This window comes from Vanacampus margaritifer, chromosome 5 (genome assembly GCF_051991255.1).
Source record: "Vanacampus margaritifer isolate UIUO_Vmar chromosome 5, RoL_Vmar_1.0, whole genome shotgun sequence".
In the NCBI taxonomy this organism is placed as follows: Eukaryota; Metazoa; Chordata; class Actinopteri; order Syngnathiformes; family Syngnathidae; genus Vanacampus; species Vanacampus margaritifer.
In genome coordinates, this window is record NC_135436.1 from 6,065,001 (window position 1) to 6,086,087 (window position 21,087).

A 21,087-nucleotide genomic window follows, 5' to 3' on the forward strand; every position below is an offset into this window, starting at 1 on the left:
ACTTGTGAAACATGAAATAAAAACTTGTACGTACAACACTTTTTCCCCCAAGATATAGTTTTTTGTTTTTGAAATTTCGCCATCGCCTATTTTGACACTTTCTTTTTGAATCACCCTGTATTTATTAAAAAGTACATCGATTTGATAGAACAATTTTTTTTTTTTGCATATTATTGAAATGGGTTTTTAAGTAGTTCAGCAATAGATGACACTAAATCCTACACACTGTCCCTTTAAAGGGAAAAGCAGAGTAGGCTCCCTCAACTGTGCCATTTATTCACTGAGAAGTGTATTTTCCACTTATTTATGTACTGCATTTACACATGGAATGAATTAAGTTGAGGTACTACTGTATTATACTTTGTTGTTTTTCCAGCATTGACATCCTCATATGCTTTGCCTGGATAAATAAACAAACTTGAAACTTTAATTACTTGAAACCCAGTTTAGTTCACAATTATCCCCGTCTTTTGCAGAAATCAATGAGACATATAAAAACGAACTTGTTTATTCGAGCAGTGTCCTCACTCCTGGTCAGCATTTTTACAGATGAACCCAGCAGTTGTGTCCATGCTGTGACATTTGTCACAAAAACAATGAAAATGAGTAATAAAATGTTGTCAGTTTCAACAAACCATGAGCAGTAATTGCTCAATTACCCTTCCAATAATAATAATAATAATAATAATAATAATAATAATAATAATAATAAATTGTATTATTTGTAAATCACTTTATTACATTTCAATGACATCTCGAAGTACTACAGAGAGTTCAAAACCAAAAACATTTAAAACTAAACTCAACATAGAAAAAAAGTTGCAAGACAACTGATTAAAATAGAAATAGGCCTGCACTTCTCTTGACTTGACTACAATCGCCGCTGCCCCTCCCCTTGGGCAACACATGGTTTAATTTAACAAATATTTTTATTTTTTGCATAAAGGTCTTGCAAAGAAGGTTTAGTTCTCCATGCAAATTGTATAAATTAAATATGCCCTTTCATAGATTTAAAAAACAAAAAACAAAAAACAAAAAAACACACACACAAAAAACAATCATCATTTAAGATGTATCCAATCCATAATGCCCTTGTCACTTGACCTATCAAACGCCCGAAAAAGCCCTATATAAGGCACTAGTAAACTAGGCTAGTGTGTAGATTTCCATTTCGTCAACGGAGGGACAGCGTCAACAGTCAAGCACAGCTTGAAGGGTGAGTACTGAGTAGTACAGTTGCCGATTTGTGCGTCAAACTCTAGTAAAATCTTTTTTTCTTTTCATTTTTCTTTCTTTCCCGTTTTATGGTTCTCATATGCTTTCATAAAGATTGGTCAGGTGTAATCCATGCTTTATTTGGGTTAGAAATTAAAATCTTGTGCATTTTTAGAATTCACGTAACCTTTAGGGGTATTTCTGAAGCAAAAGTGGTGCCTTGGGTGGTCACACATGATAAAATCTGCCAGTGTGTATGAGCCAAATTGCCTTGGAGTGGCTCAAGACTTGAAGTATCAGTTAAAACGTGAACGCTATGAAATGTTTTAAACCAATTTAGTGATCACATTTTCAGTCCTTTTCAGAGTTGAAATGTCACTGCCGGCATCATTCAACGGAAATTCCTTGCTTTTGTGAAATATTGCTATGAACTGATAACTGTCTCTAATTGGATTGTGTTCAGTCAATTCCGTCAAGGAAAAGGGGCTTGTTCTTTGGAGATGCATCCCCCCCATCGGGTATTTAAGGCCACATGTTGAAAGGACATCTAAAGCTTCATCCTGTACTGTAAAGTATTTAGATTTTCCTTGCAGGTGATAACTTGTTTAGTTTTGGCTCACGTTTAAAATGTGCACTTGCAGTTAAGATTTGTTAAACCACCTCTTTTTCTCTGAAGGAAAAGCACCTCACTTGCTGTAGAAATGACATATCCAATGATCAAATTGGTAAAGTATGAACTTTAACCCTTTCTAAAGAAACTTGAGGCAAAATATTTCTTTGCATTATGTTGTATTGTGCGACCACTAGTCTAAACCCAGCATTGTGATCAATATTATGTTTGTGAAAAATGAAATGAGCATACTGTATTCAAATTGCCCTCAGCTCACTTTGCACACGTTGTCATTCGACAGCAGAAGGCAGTACAGGACATAATTGCGGTGCCCTGAAATTGATAAACAGATGGATTAACCGCAAAACGTTTCCACAAACCCAATATTAATCAGATTATCTGGTTTATTTTAATTAATACAAATAATATTCCAAAGGATATTTTTGCCTTTTAATTTTCCTTGAAGCGCGAAGAAACCCAACATGGTATTCAGTATCTAATAGTACGTATATGTCTTCCTACAGTTGGGTATCACGCTTGTGCTCCTTCATACTGGTAAGATCATTTTTAAGAAATACAACCTTGATCTGAGCAATGTTTCTGCTGAAACTATACAAAAAACCTGAATGTCTTAACTTTTTTTTTTTTTTTTTTTTTTCTTCCTTCTAGGAAATGCCGTGCTAGCCAGCAATGATCGTAAGCAGGCTACTCATTTTCTTCTGTATGAGTTCTCAAACTTAAAAATAATCACTTCCCTTGGACTGGTTTAACTCTAAGTGGTATATTAATAGCTCTGCTCTGACATACGTACAATACACTTTACTTTTTTGTTTTTGACAGCCACATATGGTAAAATTCATTTTTCAGACTGCTAATCTACGCTGGTTGTGTTATGGATTGTAGTATATGATGGCTATAGAAAATTTGTCCTTTATCACTAATTGTCACTGACAGAAAATGGAATAAAGTGCAACAAGCAGCTATGTTTACATGATCTGACAGTATTAAGTTGCTGTACAAAAAGACTGCTGAGTTCAGCAGAAAAAAAGTGATGACAATTTGATGATGAATTTTGAAATGTATATGCAATCCTCTAAATGACTGATCAGAATGTTGGACTCCATGGTTTGATCGAGACAACCCCTCTGCTACTGGAGACCATGAAACTCTTTCCAGTCTGCACAAAGAGAACCCAGGCAAAATATGTGACCATCCAATTCAAATTGAGGTCAAAACGACATCTGGAGCCAGTGTTGAATCAACAGGCGACGTGATTCATGTGTAAGCATGAGATGTACTGCAAATGTTGCCATAAAATGCTTCCCCCCCGCCCCCACACACACCTTCTTGCTTTTCTCTTTGCAGATCTGACGCACATAGGGGATTTGTTTGTATAAATGGTGACCAGCCAAACAATGGTCATTGTGCAGATTATCAAGTTTGTTTCTTGTGCCCTCTTGAATTCTGTCAATCCGAAGGTAATCTTGCGCATAATGCACTACAGTATTTAAGACTGTTGTGGGATTTTTATTTAAAAAATGCCTTTTTCCAGTCAGGAAAACATGTCAAAACGTCATGTCGGGTTTTCCTCAACTTCGGTTATCTTCCCTTTTAAATTGTTCGTATTCCCCCTGTTTCTCTTACAACTTGTTGGTTGGCTAATTTACATATATCAAAAACTTTTGGCCTTTACAATGTCATAAGTGCTGCCTTGAACTAGTTTCCAACATGTTCCCTGATCTGAAAAAGCTGGGAGTTAACAGTAATTGACCACATGCTTATGACAAATAGTCTGACTGACGTGTCCCGCCTTCTAATTGGTTGATCAGAATGTTGGACTCCTTTTTTTTTCCCTCAGAAAAATGTTTGACTCAATGGTTTGTTCGAGACAACCCCTCTGGTACTGGAGACCATGAAACTCTTTCCAGTCTGCACAAAGAGAACCCAGGCAAAATCTGTGACCATCCAATTCAAATTGAGGTCAAAACGACATTTGGAGCCAGTGTTGAATCAACAGGCGACGTGATTCATGTGTAAGCATGAGATGTACTGCAAATGTTGCCATAAAATGCTTCCCCCCCCCACACACACACACACCTTCTTGCTTTTCTCTTTGCAGATCTGACGCACATAGGGGATTTGTTTGTATAAATGGTGACCAGCCAAGCAATGGTCATTGTGCAGATTATCAAGTTCGCTTCTTGTTAAATTCTTTCATATTAAATTATGTCTTAAATTCTGCAAGCCAAAAGGTAATCTTGCACAAAATACACTTTTTGTATTTATCTGAAAATGCTACAGAGTGGACACGCTCAGATTTTTAAAAAAATGGTTTTATACAGTATGTCCCATAGAGTTGTTCAAAATGGGGCAATCATGTGAGATCAAATCTACATTTCAAACCAAAGGAAGTTCAGCTAATTTAACAAGCAAGCCACACAATCAAAATTATTTTTGTCAGTAAGCTTTAATCAATTTCGCAAATCTGTTTTGAATGCTGGATAGCAGTTTTATGACTAAAAATTAAATTTCATCCCATCAACCTTTGCTTTCTACTTATGACTCAAGAGTGTTGGACTCCGTGGTTTGATCGAGACGACCCCTCTGCTACTGGAGACTGAGACACTTTCCGACCTGCGCAAAGAAAACCAAGCAATCTGTGACTATCCGCTCAAAATTGAAGCCGAAACTACATCTGGAGCTTTTGTCGGGTCAACTAGCGATGTGATTCATGTGTAAGTAAAAGATGAACAATTGTTGACATAAAAGGTATCACACAAATGCAATATTAATGAGCAGAGGTGGGCATTCTGTCAATGACGGACGTCCCATTTTGTTGACTCTCTTCAAATGACTAACATTGACTGAGGCTCATTTTAGTGAGCAATGACAGATTGATTACACCCATGATGGAAAGGTGTCCCAATTTGCCGAATGGCAGATGCTCAAAATTCATTGTCACACCTGATAATCAAAATGACTTGTTAAGACTAGTTGGGGGGCACTTACCAACATACTGTTATATTTTTATTTTGACTTCCTCTTTTAATTCTAACAATTTGTCTCTACAGATATGACACTCGCACTGGCTTTGTTTGCAGAAATCGTGACCAACCCCACAATGACCGTTGTGCAGATTATAAAGTTCGTTTTTTGTGCCCTCTTGAGTTCTGTGAACCCGAAGGTAATCTTGCGCATGATGCACTACAGTATTTCAGCCTATCGTAGGCAGTTTAAGATTGTTTGTTTAATGCCACTTTTAAGCACAAGGAAAACATTGAAACATAATTTGTTCTCTTGGATTCAGTTTTGTCCTTTTGTTGTTACTTTTAGTGTGCAGAACTCGATGGTATGACCGCGACAACTGAAGGAATATTTTGATTACTGTATTAAGTGTAATCTTTGCGTGTCCAAATAATTGTATTCAGGATCTGATGAAGAAGTTTTCTTGCAAGAATTTATTTAGAAGCTTCTAAAGACACAGTCAGGACATCCACATCTGAATGCAACGTGGATCCCCCCAAGTGTGTGACAATTTACAGAACATCGACTCATTTATACTCAAAAGATAAAAGGTTCCTCTTCCCCTCCTAAGTTGATTAAAGGACAGACATGTCGACTCCTAGTGACCAAATGTGTGATGTTATTAGCAAGCAGACGTTTACATACAGACATGTTGATTCCAGGTTGGACAAAGGTGTAATCTTATTAGTAATCAGACATTTACATACAGTTCCCCTTCTTGACTGGGGGAAAAATGCAATTAGGATCTAACCCCAGACTTTTAGACTCCAATGACAAAAGGCTCTGATAACATCATGCACATTCCTATCTTCAATAGCTTTGAGGGTGAGAGGATAAAATAAAGTTCACAAAATCATTATTCCACTGTATTCTATTAAACACTCATGATTATATCACATTGATATGCCTATAAGTAAATTCAAAAACAGTAAAACATCAAATTGAAAATATTAAATGTCTTCAGTCCTACCATTGAACTTCTATAAGTTCAAAAACTGGACATTTAATCCCACAATAGTCTAGAGATTTCGTCCAGCGTGAATCTTGATCGTCGCAAAATGAAGCAATGTTTATGTGTGGAGTTGAGAGAGAGAGAGAGAAATAGATAGGGCTTAGCAGTCAAAATTCAGTTTGATTCATTAAAAAATTCGGTGGAAGGGGCATGATAAATGTGAGGCATAACACTATGTGATGTGGTTAAGTGTCACGACGCAATAGCAGATGTGTCCGTCCCTCGAAGCCATCTCGTGATGAAGGTCTTTGTTGAATGAAAAGTGTGTTCGACAGTTGGTCAATCAAATTTTTTTTTTTTAAAAAGACGCGTTTGTCAGCCTCTTTCCGAACCCTGGCTCACTGCCAGAGATCACAGGAAAGGTCACGGGACTTCATTCCCAGTGTGACTCAATCCGTGCCCAGGGAAAAGGCACTCCAATGAATCTTCTTTCCTCCGCGTCCTTGGGCAGCTTGTCAGGTAGACACTGGAACCGGGTGTGGTGGGATCCGTTAGATGGCTCCAATTGGTGTGGGCGCAGATCAGCAGATTGAAGAGCCTGGGACCTCGTGGCTCACATGTGGTGGATGTGGCCCCCACCATTATGATCAGCAAACCAATCTGTGTGCAAAATCATTTTCATTTAGTCACTCATAACATACATAGTCTTCATTCTTTACTTTGAAAAGAGCACCTGTTTTTTTGTTAGCAAATGTTAATTGTTTCTATATCTTATGAAGTGTTCCTAGGAAACCCTTATGATGGTAGATAATGATTAATCAAATATTTTACCATGATATTTACTGTTGTAGATTGAGCATAAATGTGCTCTTTGTCGTACATCAAATTTCTGTATTTTCAACGCTGGTTTCTTATTATAGCAGTGTAAATCATTTAAAAACAACATCATCTTAACTCAGAACTATTCATGTCCGGCCGGGCCATGAACAGTCTGAGAAGAGATTTATACTTATACCTTAAATAAACACTGCAGTTCATTTTTAACAACTTGTCTCCTGAAAAAATGTCACCTAGGTGTGTCAATGTTCCTTCCACACCTAAATGGCATATTCCATGGGCTCTAGAAATTATACTTTTCAATTGTTTCTGAAATGGAACATACTTACCGTATTTCTGCTATTCGGGTCGTCTTTTGTCCTCTTTGCAGAACTTACTTTCCTCCAAGTCAAATCCTCTCCATTCTCCGCTCCATTCTTCGCCTGTAAATTCCTCACACCAAACTTCATTCTCACATCAGACTTCCTTTTCAACAAACTCAGACAGACCAATCATTCCCCCATCTGATAAAGATAAATTTTGATCATTTCAGACCTGAATGTGAGAACTGCAGCCACTTCCAAATTGCTGCTTCAAAGAGGAAAAAAAAAAAAAAAAACAGACACCTTGTGTCCTGTAGATTAGAAAAACAACCAAATTGGGACAATTTGGCCAACACCAGAACTACAAAAAGATCTCCAGCTGAGCTAACCAGGAGCCATAAAAACAAAAGCCTTTGAGGCAAGAGTTTGTAATGTAAATTTGAACCCTGTTCAGGCAACTTAAAGTGAGAAAAACAAACAACTTAAGCAGATGTAAATTAAGATATTGCAGCGGAGGACTTTTAGGGTCAGGAAGAGAAGAGAAAAAGATTTAAAATAACCCCATTAATCTATTGCAGGTCACAAATCTTCCAACTATCTGCCATCTCAACTAATAAAAGAAACAAGTTATAATCAGAAAAACAAAACAAAATCCCTACTTTAAACCAACCAAAAAGTATTCTTAAAATGCTACCTAACCTCACCTCTTCTACAGAGTAGTGGGGGCTTGTAAAAACACAGCAGGGAACTTTGCAGATCATGACCAAATTAAAATCAGTGCTGCGACCTAAATCAAAAATTAAAAATTTAACCAGCAAATTCGCCGTAAATGTTCCACATCTGAGTCCACTCTGAGAAGCCAAAGTTATAAAAGAGAAATGGGAAAAAATAGAAGGCCAAATTCAACAAGCATCAAACAACGGAAAATATAGTATTTAAAGATTAAAATAAATTTTATACTACCCTAATTCACATAAGCTGTTCTCAATTTCCGAAACTGCGTTGCTATAGATCACATCTCCTTTCTGACATAGTACAGAGTGCAAATGTCTACAAACAGAATACAACATACGACCTCAGGCACCAAACTCAGATGATTCCAGAACTTTGAGTCCACAACTGGAGTTCATATTCCTTCCTGTCCTTGTCGATAGCAGTTTATGCAGGGCGAAGTTCAAAGCGGGCACTGGGCTTTGTGCACTGGAGTTCTCAGGAAAAGTTCATCATGGCAGAATCGATGATAATCCTGTCTGCTCAAAAAGTTGCTGGACATTATGCTCAAACAATGCATAAGAGTCATTTAACAGTCACAGGACGAGCGGATTTACAGTGTACCATCCTTTTCGCAGTCCGTGTGGTCACTTCCCCCCCGAAAGTGACCATTGTTCAGTTCGCCGTCCACTCTGAACATCAAGCAGAGTGCTGTCCATTCCATTTCCAGCACTTTTTGGTTGAGTCACCCAAGTGAAACACCTTTCAGTCAAAGATTGAACCTGCCTGAAACATTTATACACTCGGAACAGACAGAGGAAGATGAGATCATAGCAAGAGAACACTGCTTGTTGTCATAGCAAGAGAACACTGCTTGTTGTCATTCAATTTCCAAGAAAAAATAAAATAAAAAATTCCCCCAAAATATTTTGTTTTTCAAACCCCTAATTTATTCATTTATTTATTTTGTGGTTTTATTTGAATTTGATCACAACACTATAGCAAGTAGTAGTACTATATTTACGCATATGTCTACCATAGACATCTTCATTACGTGTTACCTCAAATTTAAGAAAATGTGACAGCTGTCAGTCGCCCTGGCCACTTGGAGGAAAGTCCTCTCCAGACTTCTAGAATGGGACTCAGATAAGGACAAAGGTTCAATCATTTTCACACCTACGAATAAATTATCAGAGATGCAGGGGAAATCAAAAATCAAAAATGAAAAGTCTATTTCAATTAAAATTTGGTTTTATTACTTATTTAACTATAAAAAACACAGATCTGATTTTAAAAATAATATGATAGTGGCCTGTAGTTAACCCCTAGACCTCTATATCCTTCCGCATAACAGGAACAATTTGATTTTAACAGATTAGCATTAGAAGACCCCTGCTATTCACACAAGATGACACACACACAACAAAGTGTCACTTTAACACAACAGACTACAAGTCTCCCAAATGGAGACAATGGAAGAGAGGACTAAACTTATCACACCCCCCTCCCCACAGGAGACAAAAAGGAGAGAGAGAGAAGGGGGGCGGAAATAAACTTATCATACACACTTCCCTGTCCTTTTTTTATCTAGTTTAATTTAATTTTAACAGACAACAGTACAAATCACCACCTTCTTAAAACAGCAGCTCACGACCCCCATCCTCACAGACCTTTAGTCCCTAATCAAGCGTGGGGGGAAGAGTTTTAAAAATTGTCACAGACAAAGGCAGAATTCTCCCCTACTTTCAAAATATGCAGATTTCCTGCTTACCATTCTTTTTCACCCTTTTTTGAGGTCAAAGGATTTTGGAGGGAAAAAATTCCTTTCCACCCGTCTTTTTCTTTTTTTCCTACACTTAAAAAAATCACTGTCTCAAACAAACTTACACTTCCATTCACTTAACTCCTGCACTTTTCTCATCTCCAACTCATAAAATAACCACAGACGAACACAAACATGTCCGAAGTGCACAGACTCACTTGTAAAATACACCGTTACTTCGTCTAATAATAACTTCACCACGTACGTATAGCTCAAATGTCGACTTATTCGCGCACAATCCATCGCAACGTTACGGCTGCGGCACAGACACGTCGCGCACATTGTAAGACAACCAACGAAAAACCGCGTGGCCAAAACACACCATGGAGCTTAACAAACAAACAAACGCGTACACTCAACAATTCATTTCTAAGCCAAGAGCTCTCGCTTGGTTCAAATTTTCCCCGCGGGTCATCTTTCACAGTCAACACTTCATCCAATTTATGTTCCAATTTCTTAACAGATGCGGCTGCCCGCAGCTAACTCATCCTTAGCCTTAAAAACAGATTCGTGCGGTAGCGTCTTACCAAAAACTCATCTCCTGTGCATGGCAACTCGTACGCTAGCAGAGCCGCTAGCTTAGCATCAGCCTCCTCATTCTCAAAATCACTTACACCGTCATCCGCACAACTTTCACAGAGCTACCCAACGCTAACATTCTAGCACAACCCAACATTTGGTCCACGACCCCACACCGTCTAACTTTTCTTCCATTCGAAGAAACTATAGATGTGTTTTTCACGGAGGTAATCAGCGTCTGGCGCTATTTACACAATCAAGTTCCACAAACACACCACATTTTACAACGGTGAGAACCAACCACTATCACAATTAGTGCGCATTCATACATTTAAAAGAGTTTCATACTTACGTTGACGCCGTGGTGGAAATGCGTCCAGCATCATGAACTCACTGTTCGCTTAGCGACCAATTCTGACTCTTGACCGGAAGTCTATGCAAATCGGACCTCCTTAGTTACGGTCGAATTTTTTCGTCCATAATATGTAGTAATTAGTCGTTTTTAATATTTATAAAGTCAGTGACGTCTCACTTATGATACTACGATATAACAGATCAAAAGTATTCTCATTAATCCCCCCCCCCCAATTTTTTTTTTTTTCAGCTCAACACAAACAAGACGAAAATGAAACAGATATTAATCCTGGATCTTCACGGGCGGCTTATATCACACAGCTCTCAACCGAAAAAACGGCAGGCTTTTTATATCACTCCACGCACCGTAGCGATACACGCAATATACGGGCGTTTAATTCAGCATCACTACGCGTGATCAACGCGAGCTGCTTATTTCACAACACACATCAGCACACACATAGTGCGATCACCACTAGCGGCTTATAACACCACAACAACCACAACAGCCTATTCCCCCGTGGTACTCAATGTCTTATGCCGTTTCAAACGGCGGAGCGCTCCGACTTGACGTCACTTCCGTAAACACGGGGCATTTTTATGCGCGACTTAATATTTTCGCGGCTTCTTATTTAACACAACACACACACACCGAGGAATTATGTCCCTCGGTTTAGTAATTCCACACAGCACACACCTTGTCTGAATGATACCACACAGGCGGCTAATCCACTCCGCACGCCCAATAGAAATATACGGACGGCTTATTCATACGAAAAAATAAAAAAACACAGCCTATTCCACCGCGGAAAAAACTCCCATGCATGGTTCAATGTCGTAGTAATTTTCAAAATCGAGGACTTTCCGTCCCACCGTAAGAAATACTTCTACAACCCCCCTAACTTGTTCACAGATCCCAAATACAACCTAGCACAGACGAAATGCAACTGTATTGATCCTAAACAACCAGAATTTCTCTACGTGGATAAAATGTCCACTCACCTTGTTAATATTTTTGCGCTTTAGAAATCCGGTGTTCAGGATCAATCACAGCTGTTGAAAAAACGTCTCAATATATCACGTCGGGGTCACCATTTTGAAGGAATATTTTGATTACTATATTAAGTGTAATCTTTGCGTGTCCAAATAATTGTATTCAGGATCTGATGAAGAAGTTTTCTTGCAAGAATTTATTTAGAAGCTTCTAAAGACACAGTCAGGACATCCACATCTGAATACAACGTGGATCCCCCCAAGTGTGTGACAATTTACAGAACATCGACTCATTTATACTCAAAAGATAAAAGGTTCCTCTTCCCCTCCTAAGTTGATTAAAGGACAGACATGTCGACTCCTAGTGACCAAATGTGTGATGTTATTAGCAAGCAGACGTTTACATACAGACATGTTGATTCCAGGTTGGACAAAGGTGTAATCTTATTAGTAAACAGACATTTACATACAGTTCCCCTTCTTGACTGGGGGAAAAAATGCAATTAGGATCTAACCCCAGACTTTTAGACTCCAATGACAAAAGGCTCTGATAACATCATGCACATTCCTATCTTCAATAGCTTTGAGGGTGAGAGGATAAAATAAAGTTCACAAAATCATTATTCCACTGTATTCTATTAAACACTCATGATTATATCACATTGATATGCCTATAAGTAAATCCAAAAACAGTAAAACATCAAATTGAAAATATTAAATGTCTTCACAACTCGAGTGGCAAAGGAGACTTTGAGACACTTGAGAGACTCTACATTGAAAAACAGGAAGAAATCTGCCGACTGCCACTTGGCATCGAGGTCCAAACTGTCGCTGGAAATACTGTGGCGTCAACAGGGGATGTCATTGGTGTGTAAGTACTAGATCCAGTGCAACATTTGGCAAGCTAAATTGCGCTTTTTGTTGTACATGCGCAAACTACTTGAGGAGCTTTTCTACCTCACGAAATGATTTGAAGGTTAATTGAGCAATTACTGTCCATGGTTTGCTGGAAGTGACTCCTCTTACTGATTTTCACTGTTCTTGTCATGGTAACAAATTTCTGTCATCTTTGCAGCATGGACACAACTGCTGGGTTCATCTGTAAAAATGCTGACCAGGAGGGAAGACTCTGCTTGGATTATCAAGTTCGTTTCGTATGTCAAATTGATTTCTGCAAAAGACTGGGATAACCATGAAATAAAATGAGTTTCAAGTTTGTTTATTTATCCAGGCCAAAGCATATGAAAATTGCAATGCTGGCTGCAGAAAAACAAAGTACCTCAACTTAATTTGTTACTTGACAGTTTGTATCCTGAAACTTTCTTAAATTGAGGTAACTATTGAAATGACTGGAAAATCATTCTAGTCAGTCACAATTTGTGTGTGTATAAATACAGTACAACAAAAGTGAAAATATACTTGCAATGAGCCTAATCTGCTTTGACAGTGTAAAATTTAGTGTCATGTGGTTGTAACTAGTTGATTAAAAACCCACTATGTCTATATGCAAAAAGTATCAAATCGATTTCTTTTTTTATTATATATAGATACATGGTGATTCAGAAAGTGCCAAAAATCAACACATGATATGGAAAACTCTAGCTTGGACATGTGTTGTACATACAAGTTTTTTTTCATATTTCACAAATGCTCAACGTGGCCACCCTCAGTAGCACAGACATCAAGCCGTTAAGTGAGGAATTGGAGAACCAGAGGAATGCTTTCATATTGACTTAATGTCTGTGGTGGCCAAATTTAGCAGTTGTAAAACATGAAATACAAACTTGAAAGTATGTACAACACGTGTCCAAGCAGGTCAAGTAATGACTAATTCTATTACAAAGGCTGCGTCACACCTAGTTTTGCTAGGTTGGTCAAATGTGGTTTCTGATGAACATTCTTCAAAATCATTGCATTCTATTAGTTCACCACTAGATAGCATTAAATCTAGAAGTGCGTGAAAATTGTTTAAAAAAACAAAAACTTGCTACCAAACAGCCGTTATTCGAATGGCGTTGAATGGAGTGCTGAAAGGGTTTGCGTAACTGCACACCTTAAAGCTTGCAAGCATTGTTTAAACGACTTTCAGCCCTAAGTGACAAAACGACAAGTGCACTTGGTGCCATTTTTAACAGTCCTAATGGCGTTTACCGGCAAAAAAAAACATTGCACCATTGCAAAGCTCGAGAAGATGGAAGTGTACACCTGTAAACCTCCGATCACTCTTTCCAATTTCCAGACAGAAAAAGACTAAAACGGATGTATAAGAGGCTAAAATTGATTTAAAAATATATATGTATTTATTTTGTCAATATGGCGGCACAGTGGCTGACTGGTTAGCACGTCTGCCTCCCAGTGCTGAGGACGTGAGATCGAGTCCGGGCTTTGGCCTTCCTGGGTGGAGTTTGCATGTTCTCCCCGTGCTTGCGTGGGTTTTCTCCGGGTACTCCGGTGTCCTCCCACATTCCAAAAACATGCATGGCAGGTTGATTGGACACTCCAAATTGTCCATAGGTGTGATTGTGAGTATGATTGTTCGTCTCTGTGTGCCCTGCAATTGACTGGCAACCAGTTCCGGGTGTGCCCCGCCTACTGCCCGAAGCCAGCTGGGATAGGCTCCAGCAACCCCCGCGACCCTTGTGAGGACAAGCGGTAAAGAAAATGGATGGATGGATGGATTTTGTCAATATCCTAAAACAAGTAGAACAGAAGGACGCATCACAAAGCTTGCTACCGGACGTATATGTTACCAAACTTCTAGCCCCAATTGACCCCTTCAGTGAAGAGAGCCCCTACCCGTCTCTTGATCACATCCCGGTGTTGTCCTCGGTCCAACTCCCTGTAAAGTGCACACATTTAGTCAAATAAGCACTTAAATAGGCTTAACTGTCGTGTCCGGGCAGAAGGCAGTCAGTAACTAAATGCTATTCATGTTTAAAATAGATTCAATAAAAAATTAACTTTCCAACGGTTGAAATGGTCCAAATCAGCGCCTCCCCCATTAAACTCCATTAGTTTTCAATGAAAAGTTGGTAGCAGGTGATAGGAGGCAGATCTTTTCCTCCGCATGTTCGTTTTCTTTCGGGTAGTGAGAATGTTGGTTATCCGAATGCAGGCTGGAGATCGATGAACTCTTACTTCGAAGCTTTTATTTCTACAGAATATTCCGGGCACAAGTGAGTTCCAGACAATGGCTGCAGCCTCTCACAAGTGCCAAGATTAGTTACTTACATTCTTATACTATCGTGAAGGGCGGTACCACAAAGCCCCCAGCAAACAGCCCCCCCCGGAGTTCACCGGACATGAGAAGACTTTAAAGACATCATACTATCTTGAAGGGCGGTACCACAAAGCCCCCAGCAAACAGCCCACCCAGAGTTCACCAGACATGAGATAAGACTTTAAAGACATCATTCAAACACATTGACTTCAACCACAGACAATGGCCCATTGTTGTGGAATGGAGGCAGTCATGACAGCACCTGGCAGAAATTGCGATAACACTCACAAAGATGCATCCGCAGAAAAAAGCTCTACTGAGGAGATAAGGAAATTAAAACAGTTATGACTAAATCTGGGCAGTAGACCCTCTTCAATCTCTCTTTCGAACTCAAAAGAGTCCGACACAAGCAGATAAACATTTCAGAGAAAAATCCCAGCGCGATCGTCGTCCTCTTCATCGGATGAGATTATGTTCTTGGGTTGCTGCTGGAGGGCGCTGTCAGCTTCCTCAGGACCTTAGGTCAGACTGCCTGGTCCCAGGATGAGTCACCAGGATTATTCTGTCCGTATACCGTGAACTCGACCTTTGATAGAACGATGTCAGTGGGAGCCGGCTTGCTTCTCAGTTGTTGTTGGGTGATTGCTTGGTGCAGGGACAATGGCTCCAGCCGGTTTCCTTGCCGGTCGGGTGGAGGAGATGTGATACCACGTATCACCTTTTCCGTGCAGGCGAACTCCAGAAGATGTCTTCTCCATCACCTTGTGGGGTCCAGTCCACCTGGGCTCAGACCATTTTCTTTTAATCACTTTCAACCATACATATTCACAATCATTTATTTTTGAAGGAGCATCTGGTTGTTTTTTTGTCAGTTTTAGTTGTTTGAGTTCTGGATTCCCTGGAACGTGCGTCTCTTCCAATGGAGCTGTTGGAGCCGGAAATGGTCTGTTGGTGTGACATTCAAACGGAGTCCAGCCTTTGGCTGAGTTTAGTAACATTCACACATTCATTAACGCAACAGGAAGAGCTTGTAGCCAATTTAAATTTGATGAGGCCAGTGCTTTAGCCAATTTTTCTTTAATATTTCTATTCATTCGCTCAACCTGTCCTTGGGATTGGGGATGATACACTGAGCCAAATGTGTGTTTTAGCCCCAATGCTTTTTTCTACTGCTTGTAGATGTTTGTTTTTGAAATGGGTTCCATTGTCTGATCTAAATTTTCTAGGGATCCCATGTGATGGTATGTTTTACCACGATATTTGCTGTTTCAGTTTTGCAGGGATATGCCTCAGGCCATCCTGAAAAGGAATCCATTATGATGTCAGTGAAATCCATCGAAACCACCTGACCAGGAGCAGTCACGTCCGGATCGTGAGTGCCCTGGGGAGGTTTTAGATGTAGGCATACTGTTATACCTGCTGCAAACACCAGGGGGCAGTTCAAGTGGAGACAGCAACTGGCGAAGACAGTCATTGAAGAGTCCAGGTGAAAGGACAAAGCCTTGAGGCAGGCGATTGTAGCAGTAGCAAACACCATTCGGAGTGAAAGCAAAAAATTGCTTCATTGAAGGGTGGAGTAGAATGCAAAAGAAAGCATTAGCCAGGTCAATGCAAGTGAAATGAGTGTGGGTTGATGTATTTTGGGACAATGCCAAGTGAGGGTTCGGGACAGACAAAGTAGGAGTTAAGACGGCCGTATTAATCGCTCGCAGGTCATGGACCATGCGAAACTTTCCAGTATATTTCTTCTCAACGGGTAAAATAGTGTTTTAATCAGAGACGGAAATTTCACACAACACTCCTGCTTTGAGCAAACCGTTTTTTGTTGTTTCCGAAATGCCAATCATCCCAGCCTCTTTCACAGAGTATTGGGGAACATATATTTGTCCTGGTTTCATCTGAAACACAACAGGTGAGACGTTACAGAGACCAACAACAGTGGGATCCATGGACCACAGCGATGTGGGAAAGAAATCAAGAAGGTAACCAGCATAATCGCTGTCGGTTGTTTCACTTCCATGGTGTCTATCCAGAAGCTGGTGCTCCAAAACGTAAGTGGGTAAAAATTTATTAGACTGAATCCAATAAGCATCAAGTGACGGGAAATAGAGCAATTAAGAGTGAAATAAATTTTGCCAATCAGTGGCCTGTGTGCATGCCAGGACAAACGGACCGAGATCCTTCGCTGTGTGCTGAGGCGAGATCATCAAGGAGACATGTGGGAGTTGTTCAGGTCTCAGGGACACCGAAAAGGCGACACCTGTTTTGCCTGCAAACAAATCACCCATGTTCAATTCCCATATGTTGTTTTCAATTTCCTGAAATGCCTCGCTATAGATCTCATTCCCTGATCTGTCATAGTACAGTGTGCAATGCATACAATCAGTTACCATATCATAAGATCTGAGGTTACGAACCCAAAGTGACCAGAGAGCTCAGCTTCGAGCCAATTACTGGAGTCAATATTCTCTCTTGCCCAGTAGATGTTGGCAGTGGCACTTATTTCTTCGTAACGTTACCCCATTTACAAGAACTTCAGTTTCTAAGATTCTAAAATAGAACGAAACCACCTTGTATATTTAATGTCTTAGTAAAATCCAAAAACAAGGATTTCTTGTTTCTAGGATTCCGTAATGGAACGAAACAACCTTGTGTTTTAGATTTACTAATATCTGTTCACTTAGATCTCATATACAGTTTAGTCACAAATTAAATGACATGAAAACAGGTCTTGGGGTATAATCAACAGACAGAAAATCAACTAGGAGGATAAAGGTCCTCTTACCTTTAATTATTTTGGCGCCAGATGTTCTGTCTGCTGACCAACACCTCAGCCCGAAATCACGTTGGGGGTGACCAATTGTTGTGGAGTAGATATTTTCCTCCGCGTGTTCGTTTTCTTTCGGGTAGTGAGAATGTTGGTTATCTGAATACAGGCTGGAGATCGATGAACAGTTCCTTCAAAGCTTTTATTTCTACAGAATATTCCAGGCACAAGTGAGTTACAGACAATGACTGTAGCCTCTCACAAGTGCAAAGATTACAGAGGACTTACAATATTCTTATACTATCTTGAAGGGCGGTACCACACAGTTTCCAGTAAACAGTTCAACCTGAGTTGACCGGACATGCAGACATACATTCAAGGACACTATTCAGACACAAAACAAAAGCCCATTTGAGGAATAGAGGAGGTCACGACTGCACCTGGCAGAAATTGCGATAACACTCACAAAGATACATCCGCAGAACAAAGCTCTACTGAGGAAGTAAGGAAATTAAAACGGTTATAACTAAATCTGGGCAGAAGATACATTTCAATACTTACTACGCATCCCATTTCTACTGCCAGAGAACCCCCAGAACGTCGTTCCGAAAGGAATAAATTGGTAAATTTAAAGATCAGATAGATTGTAGTTGCTAATTTGTATCCATGCCATATGTAAATACAGCACATCAATTTTTGAGCCTACAATAGCAGTGTAAGGAGATGTTTGCAAATGAACTGGAATGTGTAGACAGCCTCATTTTTATTGGGCCTACACTTTTCATTACATTTATCATTTTAGTTATTGATATATATATATTATAATTTTTTTCTTCTTTCAGATGGACAAGAAGAACATCAAAACAGGCAAAAACTGGGCTCCAAACAAGAAGAGCCTGTACTATAAACAGTGTTCGAGAGAATACTTTGAAATTGTAATAAGCTACAGAATACTGAATACTGTCTCAAAAAATTTATTTTCCAATATATGCTGTGTAGTGCTTTCTGATTATATTGTTATGCAATTTAACTCATGAGTTTAATGTTTGCGTACCGCAATGTCTTCCGTTGTTTTTAAGAAAGTAACTATTTTTTGACATTTCGTTGAACCGGCTTCAGGCTTTGATCACTGTGATTGGCTCTTAGCTAGCGAATCAGCGCACGGGGCAAGCAGAGGAAGTGACGAACGCGGATAAACAGTACTAATGAAAAGGATTTTGCCCATTTTGTGCGGTTTCTCCTTATCTTGCAAACCTTTGCTACCTTAATATTCGTACAATCACAAGAGCGAGCGTTGACAATGACAGCATTATACAATACTGTGCAAAAAGCCAGAGGGTTTCATTCACGTGGGAGGACAACGTAAGAGAAAAAGTAACTGGTATGGACCGGTATGCATTGTTTACGTTTTTATATCCCGCCTCCGTAAAGAGGTTTCCGGTTAGGAATAATGACTACCGCCGCCGACGGTATGGAAGGGAATTACTTCTTGTGCATGCGCTGAAGGTACGTAATAGTTGGGGGCGGTGCGGTGTGCATTTACGGAATTATTCTGCGTGACATGCCGACATCTGGGCCGATGCTATGGGGTAGGCCTGACGTCGGATTGGTGCATCTAGGTCTTTAGGCATGCTGGCGCAGTTCAGCCCAACTCTTGCCTAACATGTACTGTAGTTTTGCCACTGTTGTTTATTGATGTTTCATTTTGCTATCTATATTCAAAATGGATTCACGGACTGATTTGTCTAAATTGTGAGCCAGTCTCTTGGAGTAAAATGTAGGAAAGTAGTAATCAAAAAAAGCTCTGCATCTGCCTCAAAAGAGGCCAGCCCACCGAGCATCTGCCCTGTATGCCAGATGGCCAGTCCAGCCCTGGCTGATGGGATGAAACCGAAGCTTATTAACACCCGTCACCAGAATACATTTAAGACGCATAATTATCGAGACTTTGATTTGTACATTGTAATAAAATACAATACACTGCGGCACATTGTTGTATAGTCCCAATAAAATGTGTGCGTCAGCACACGTTTCCATCAGTTCATCTTCCCGTGTCCAGTAGTGTTTGTTAATCAAAAGTTGATTTTTTCAGTCCAGTTGCGCTGGATAGTTGACCATGCAGTTGGGGCTTTCTGATATGACAATGGCCAAGCAAGGGCCACGAGTTCTTTCTTTCTCTTCCCAGTAACACTGCACCCCCGTTTCTTACAAAATTATTTTAAAACATCCACTTCACAACGCTCAAATTAGTACTCTATATCGGGGTCACACGCCGTCATGTGTACCGAACTGTATCCGCTTATTTAAAACTAGGATCCTTTAAAGGATTTAAAGTTTCTTGTAGTCTAACAAGTTTATGGTTCCTCCTTTATTTTTCATTAAAGCACTTCCATACATTTATTAGCATGGATCTTCTTTAAGCATAATAATGTAATTATGACATCCATCCCCAAGTAGTGTTACAACTCACCCTGGTACTGGGGCAGGTTGTAAACATACCACTTTGTATTTAACATTACATTACACAATCTGTGATGGTGTAGTAGAAATCCAAGTGCATGTCATTTATAGCAGACAAATATGGGGACGACATCAAAATTTGATATCTCTAGCACAAAGAGCCAATGAGTTACACATACTCAAAAAGTGTTACTATCATCCCTGATCTCCCCTATATGAAAGTGTTAATGCATAGGCCATGTGCAGCATCGCTTCCGGCGTAAATATTATCCAAAATATTACGAGTTTCGTTCTAATATGTTCAGACTATGATTAGCATATGTGTGCACATTTATTCATAAATTCTGGTGACAATCAGTTGTGTTTTTGGACATAGAGATGTAATGTGTTACGACGTGAGCTAACAAAAAAAAATACTGTGAGCTTTGTTGTAATATTTTTTTCTATCATTAGCACATGTCTGCAGTGCACAGGTGGTCATAAATTTTGGAGACAATAAGTCACAGTTTTCTTTCATTTGCCACCACAATGGACCGTTTGCGTAGGTTGGTTGTGTTCTCCAGCTACTTCCACAAATGTCTTTTTTTCTTCTCTTTTTCTCGCTCTCGAATGAAGAATGTGAAACCTGAGATAGGTAGCAGTGCTGTCTAAAGTATGGCAGTACTTGACGCCATACGCATATTTATAGCACAATAGACCAGGAAATGAGTCCAAAAACGCAACACATCACAGTGATGACGTGGACTGGACAAAAATATCCAATAATTTCATCTTCTAATGAAAAGAAAACTAATCATTTTCATCTGTTCTGTGTCAATTTGACTCAAATGTTGCAAAAACATCACAAAATGACAGTGACGACAACCTCATAGTTAGCAAATTGAACATTCGCAACGTTTGGCAATGTTAGCAGCCTAGTGGGATTTGGTTTTCTTCATGTTAATGATTCAATAAGTTTACTAGTTGATGAGGGGAGGGGGGAACCTTTCTGACGCCCAATGTGTCATTGGAATGATGACTTAAGTGTTATAGCGTTCATCTTGGCTACTTTAACTGACTGGAGTTTCTTTTTCCAGAAAAATACAGTGGTACCCTGGAGTTTGAACATAATTCATTACTGAGAAGTGTTCAAAGTCCAAATTGTTCAATCTCCGAAACATTTTTTTCCCATAGGAAATAATGTAAATGTAATTTATCCATCCTCAAGCTCCAAAAACAGAAAATTCCTATTTTAATTTATATTTATGTGTTTTACATTTACACCCTGTGCAGTATTTAAACAATAAAAAAATACTTTACCT

At 39.5% G+C, this 21,087-nt stretch overlaps 1 protein-coding gene across 1 annotated transcript; it reads left to right on the plus strand.

Moving 5' to 3' along the window:
* Nucleotides 1–1,755: 1,755 nt before the first annotated feature.
* Nucleotides 1,756–4,959, plus strand: LOC144052302 (cartilage intermediate layer protein 2-like). The gene is made up of 9 exons (XM_077566236.1): nt 1,756–1,808; nt 1,892–1,940; nt 2,350–2,380; nt 2,495–2,521; nt 2,935–3,106; nt 3,191–3,303; nt 3,684–3,858; nt 4,394–4,560; nt 4,897–4,959. The coding sequence occupies exons 2-8, from the start codon at nt 1,917–1,919 to the stop codon at nt 4,413–4,415; spliced, it is 564 nt and encodes a 187-aa protein (XP_077422362.1). The 5' UTR covers nt 1,756–1,808; nt 1,892–1,916; the 3' UTR covers nt 4,416–4,560; nt 4,897–4,959.
* The last annotated feature ends 16,128 nt before the right edge of the window (nt 4,960–21,087 follow it).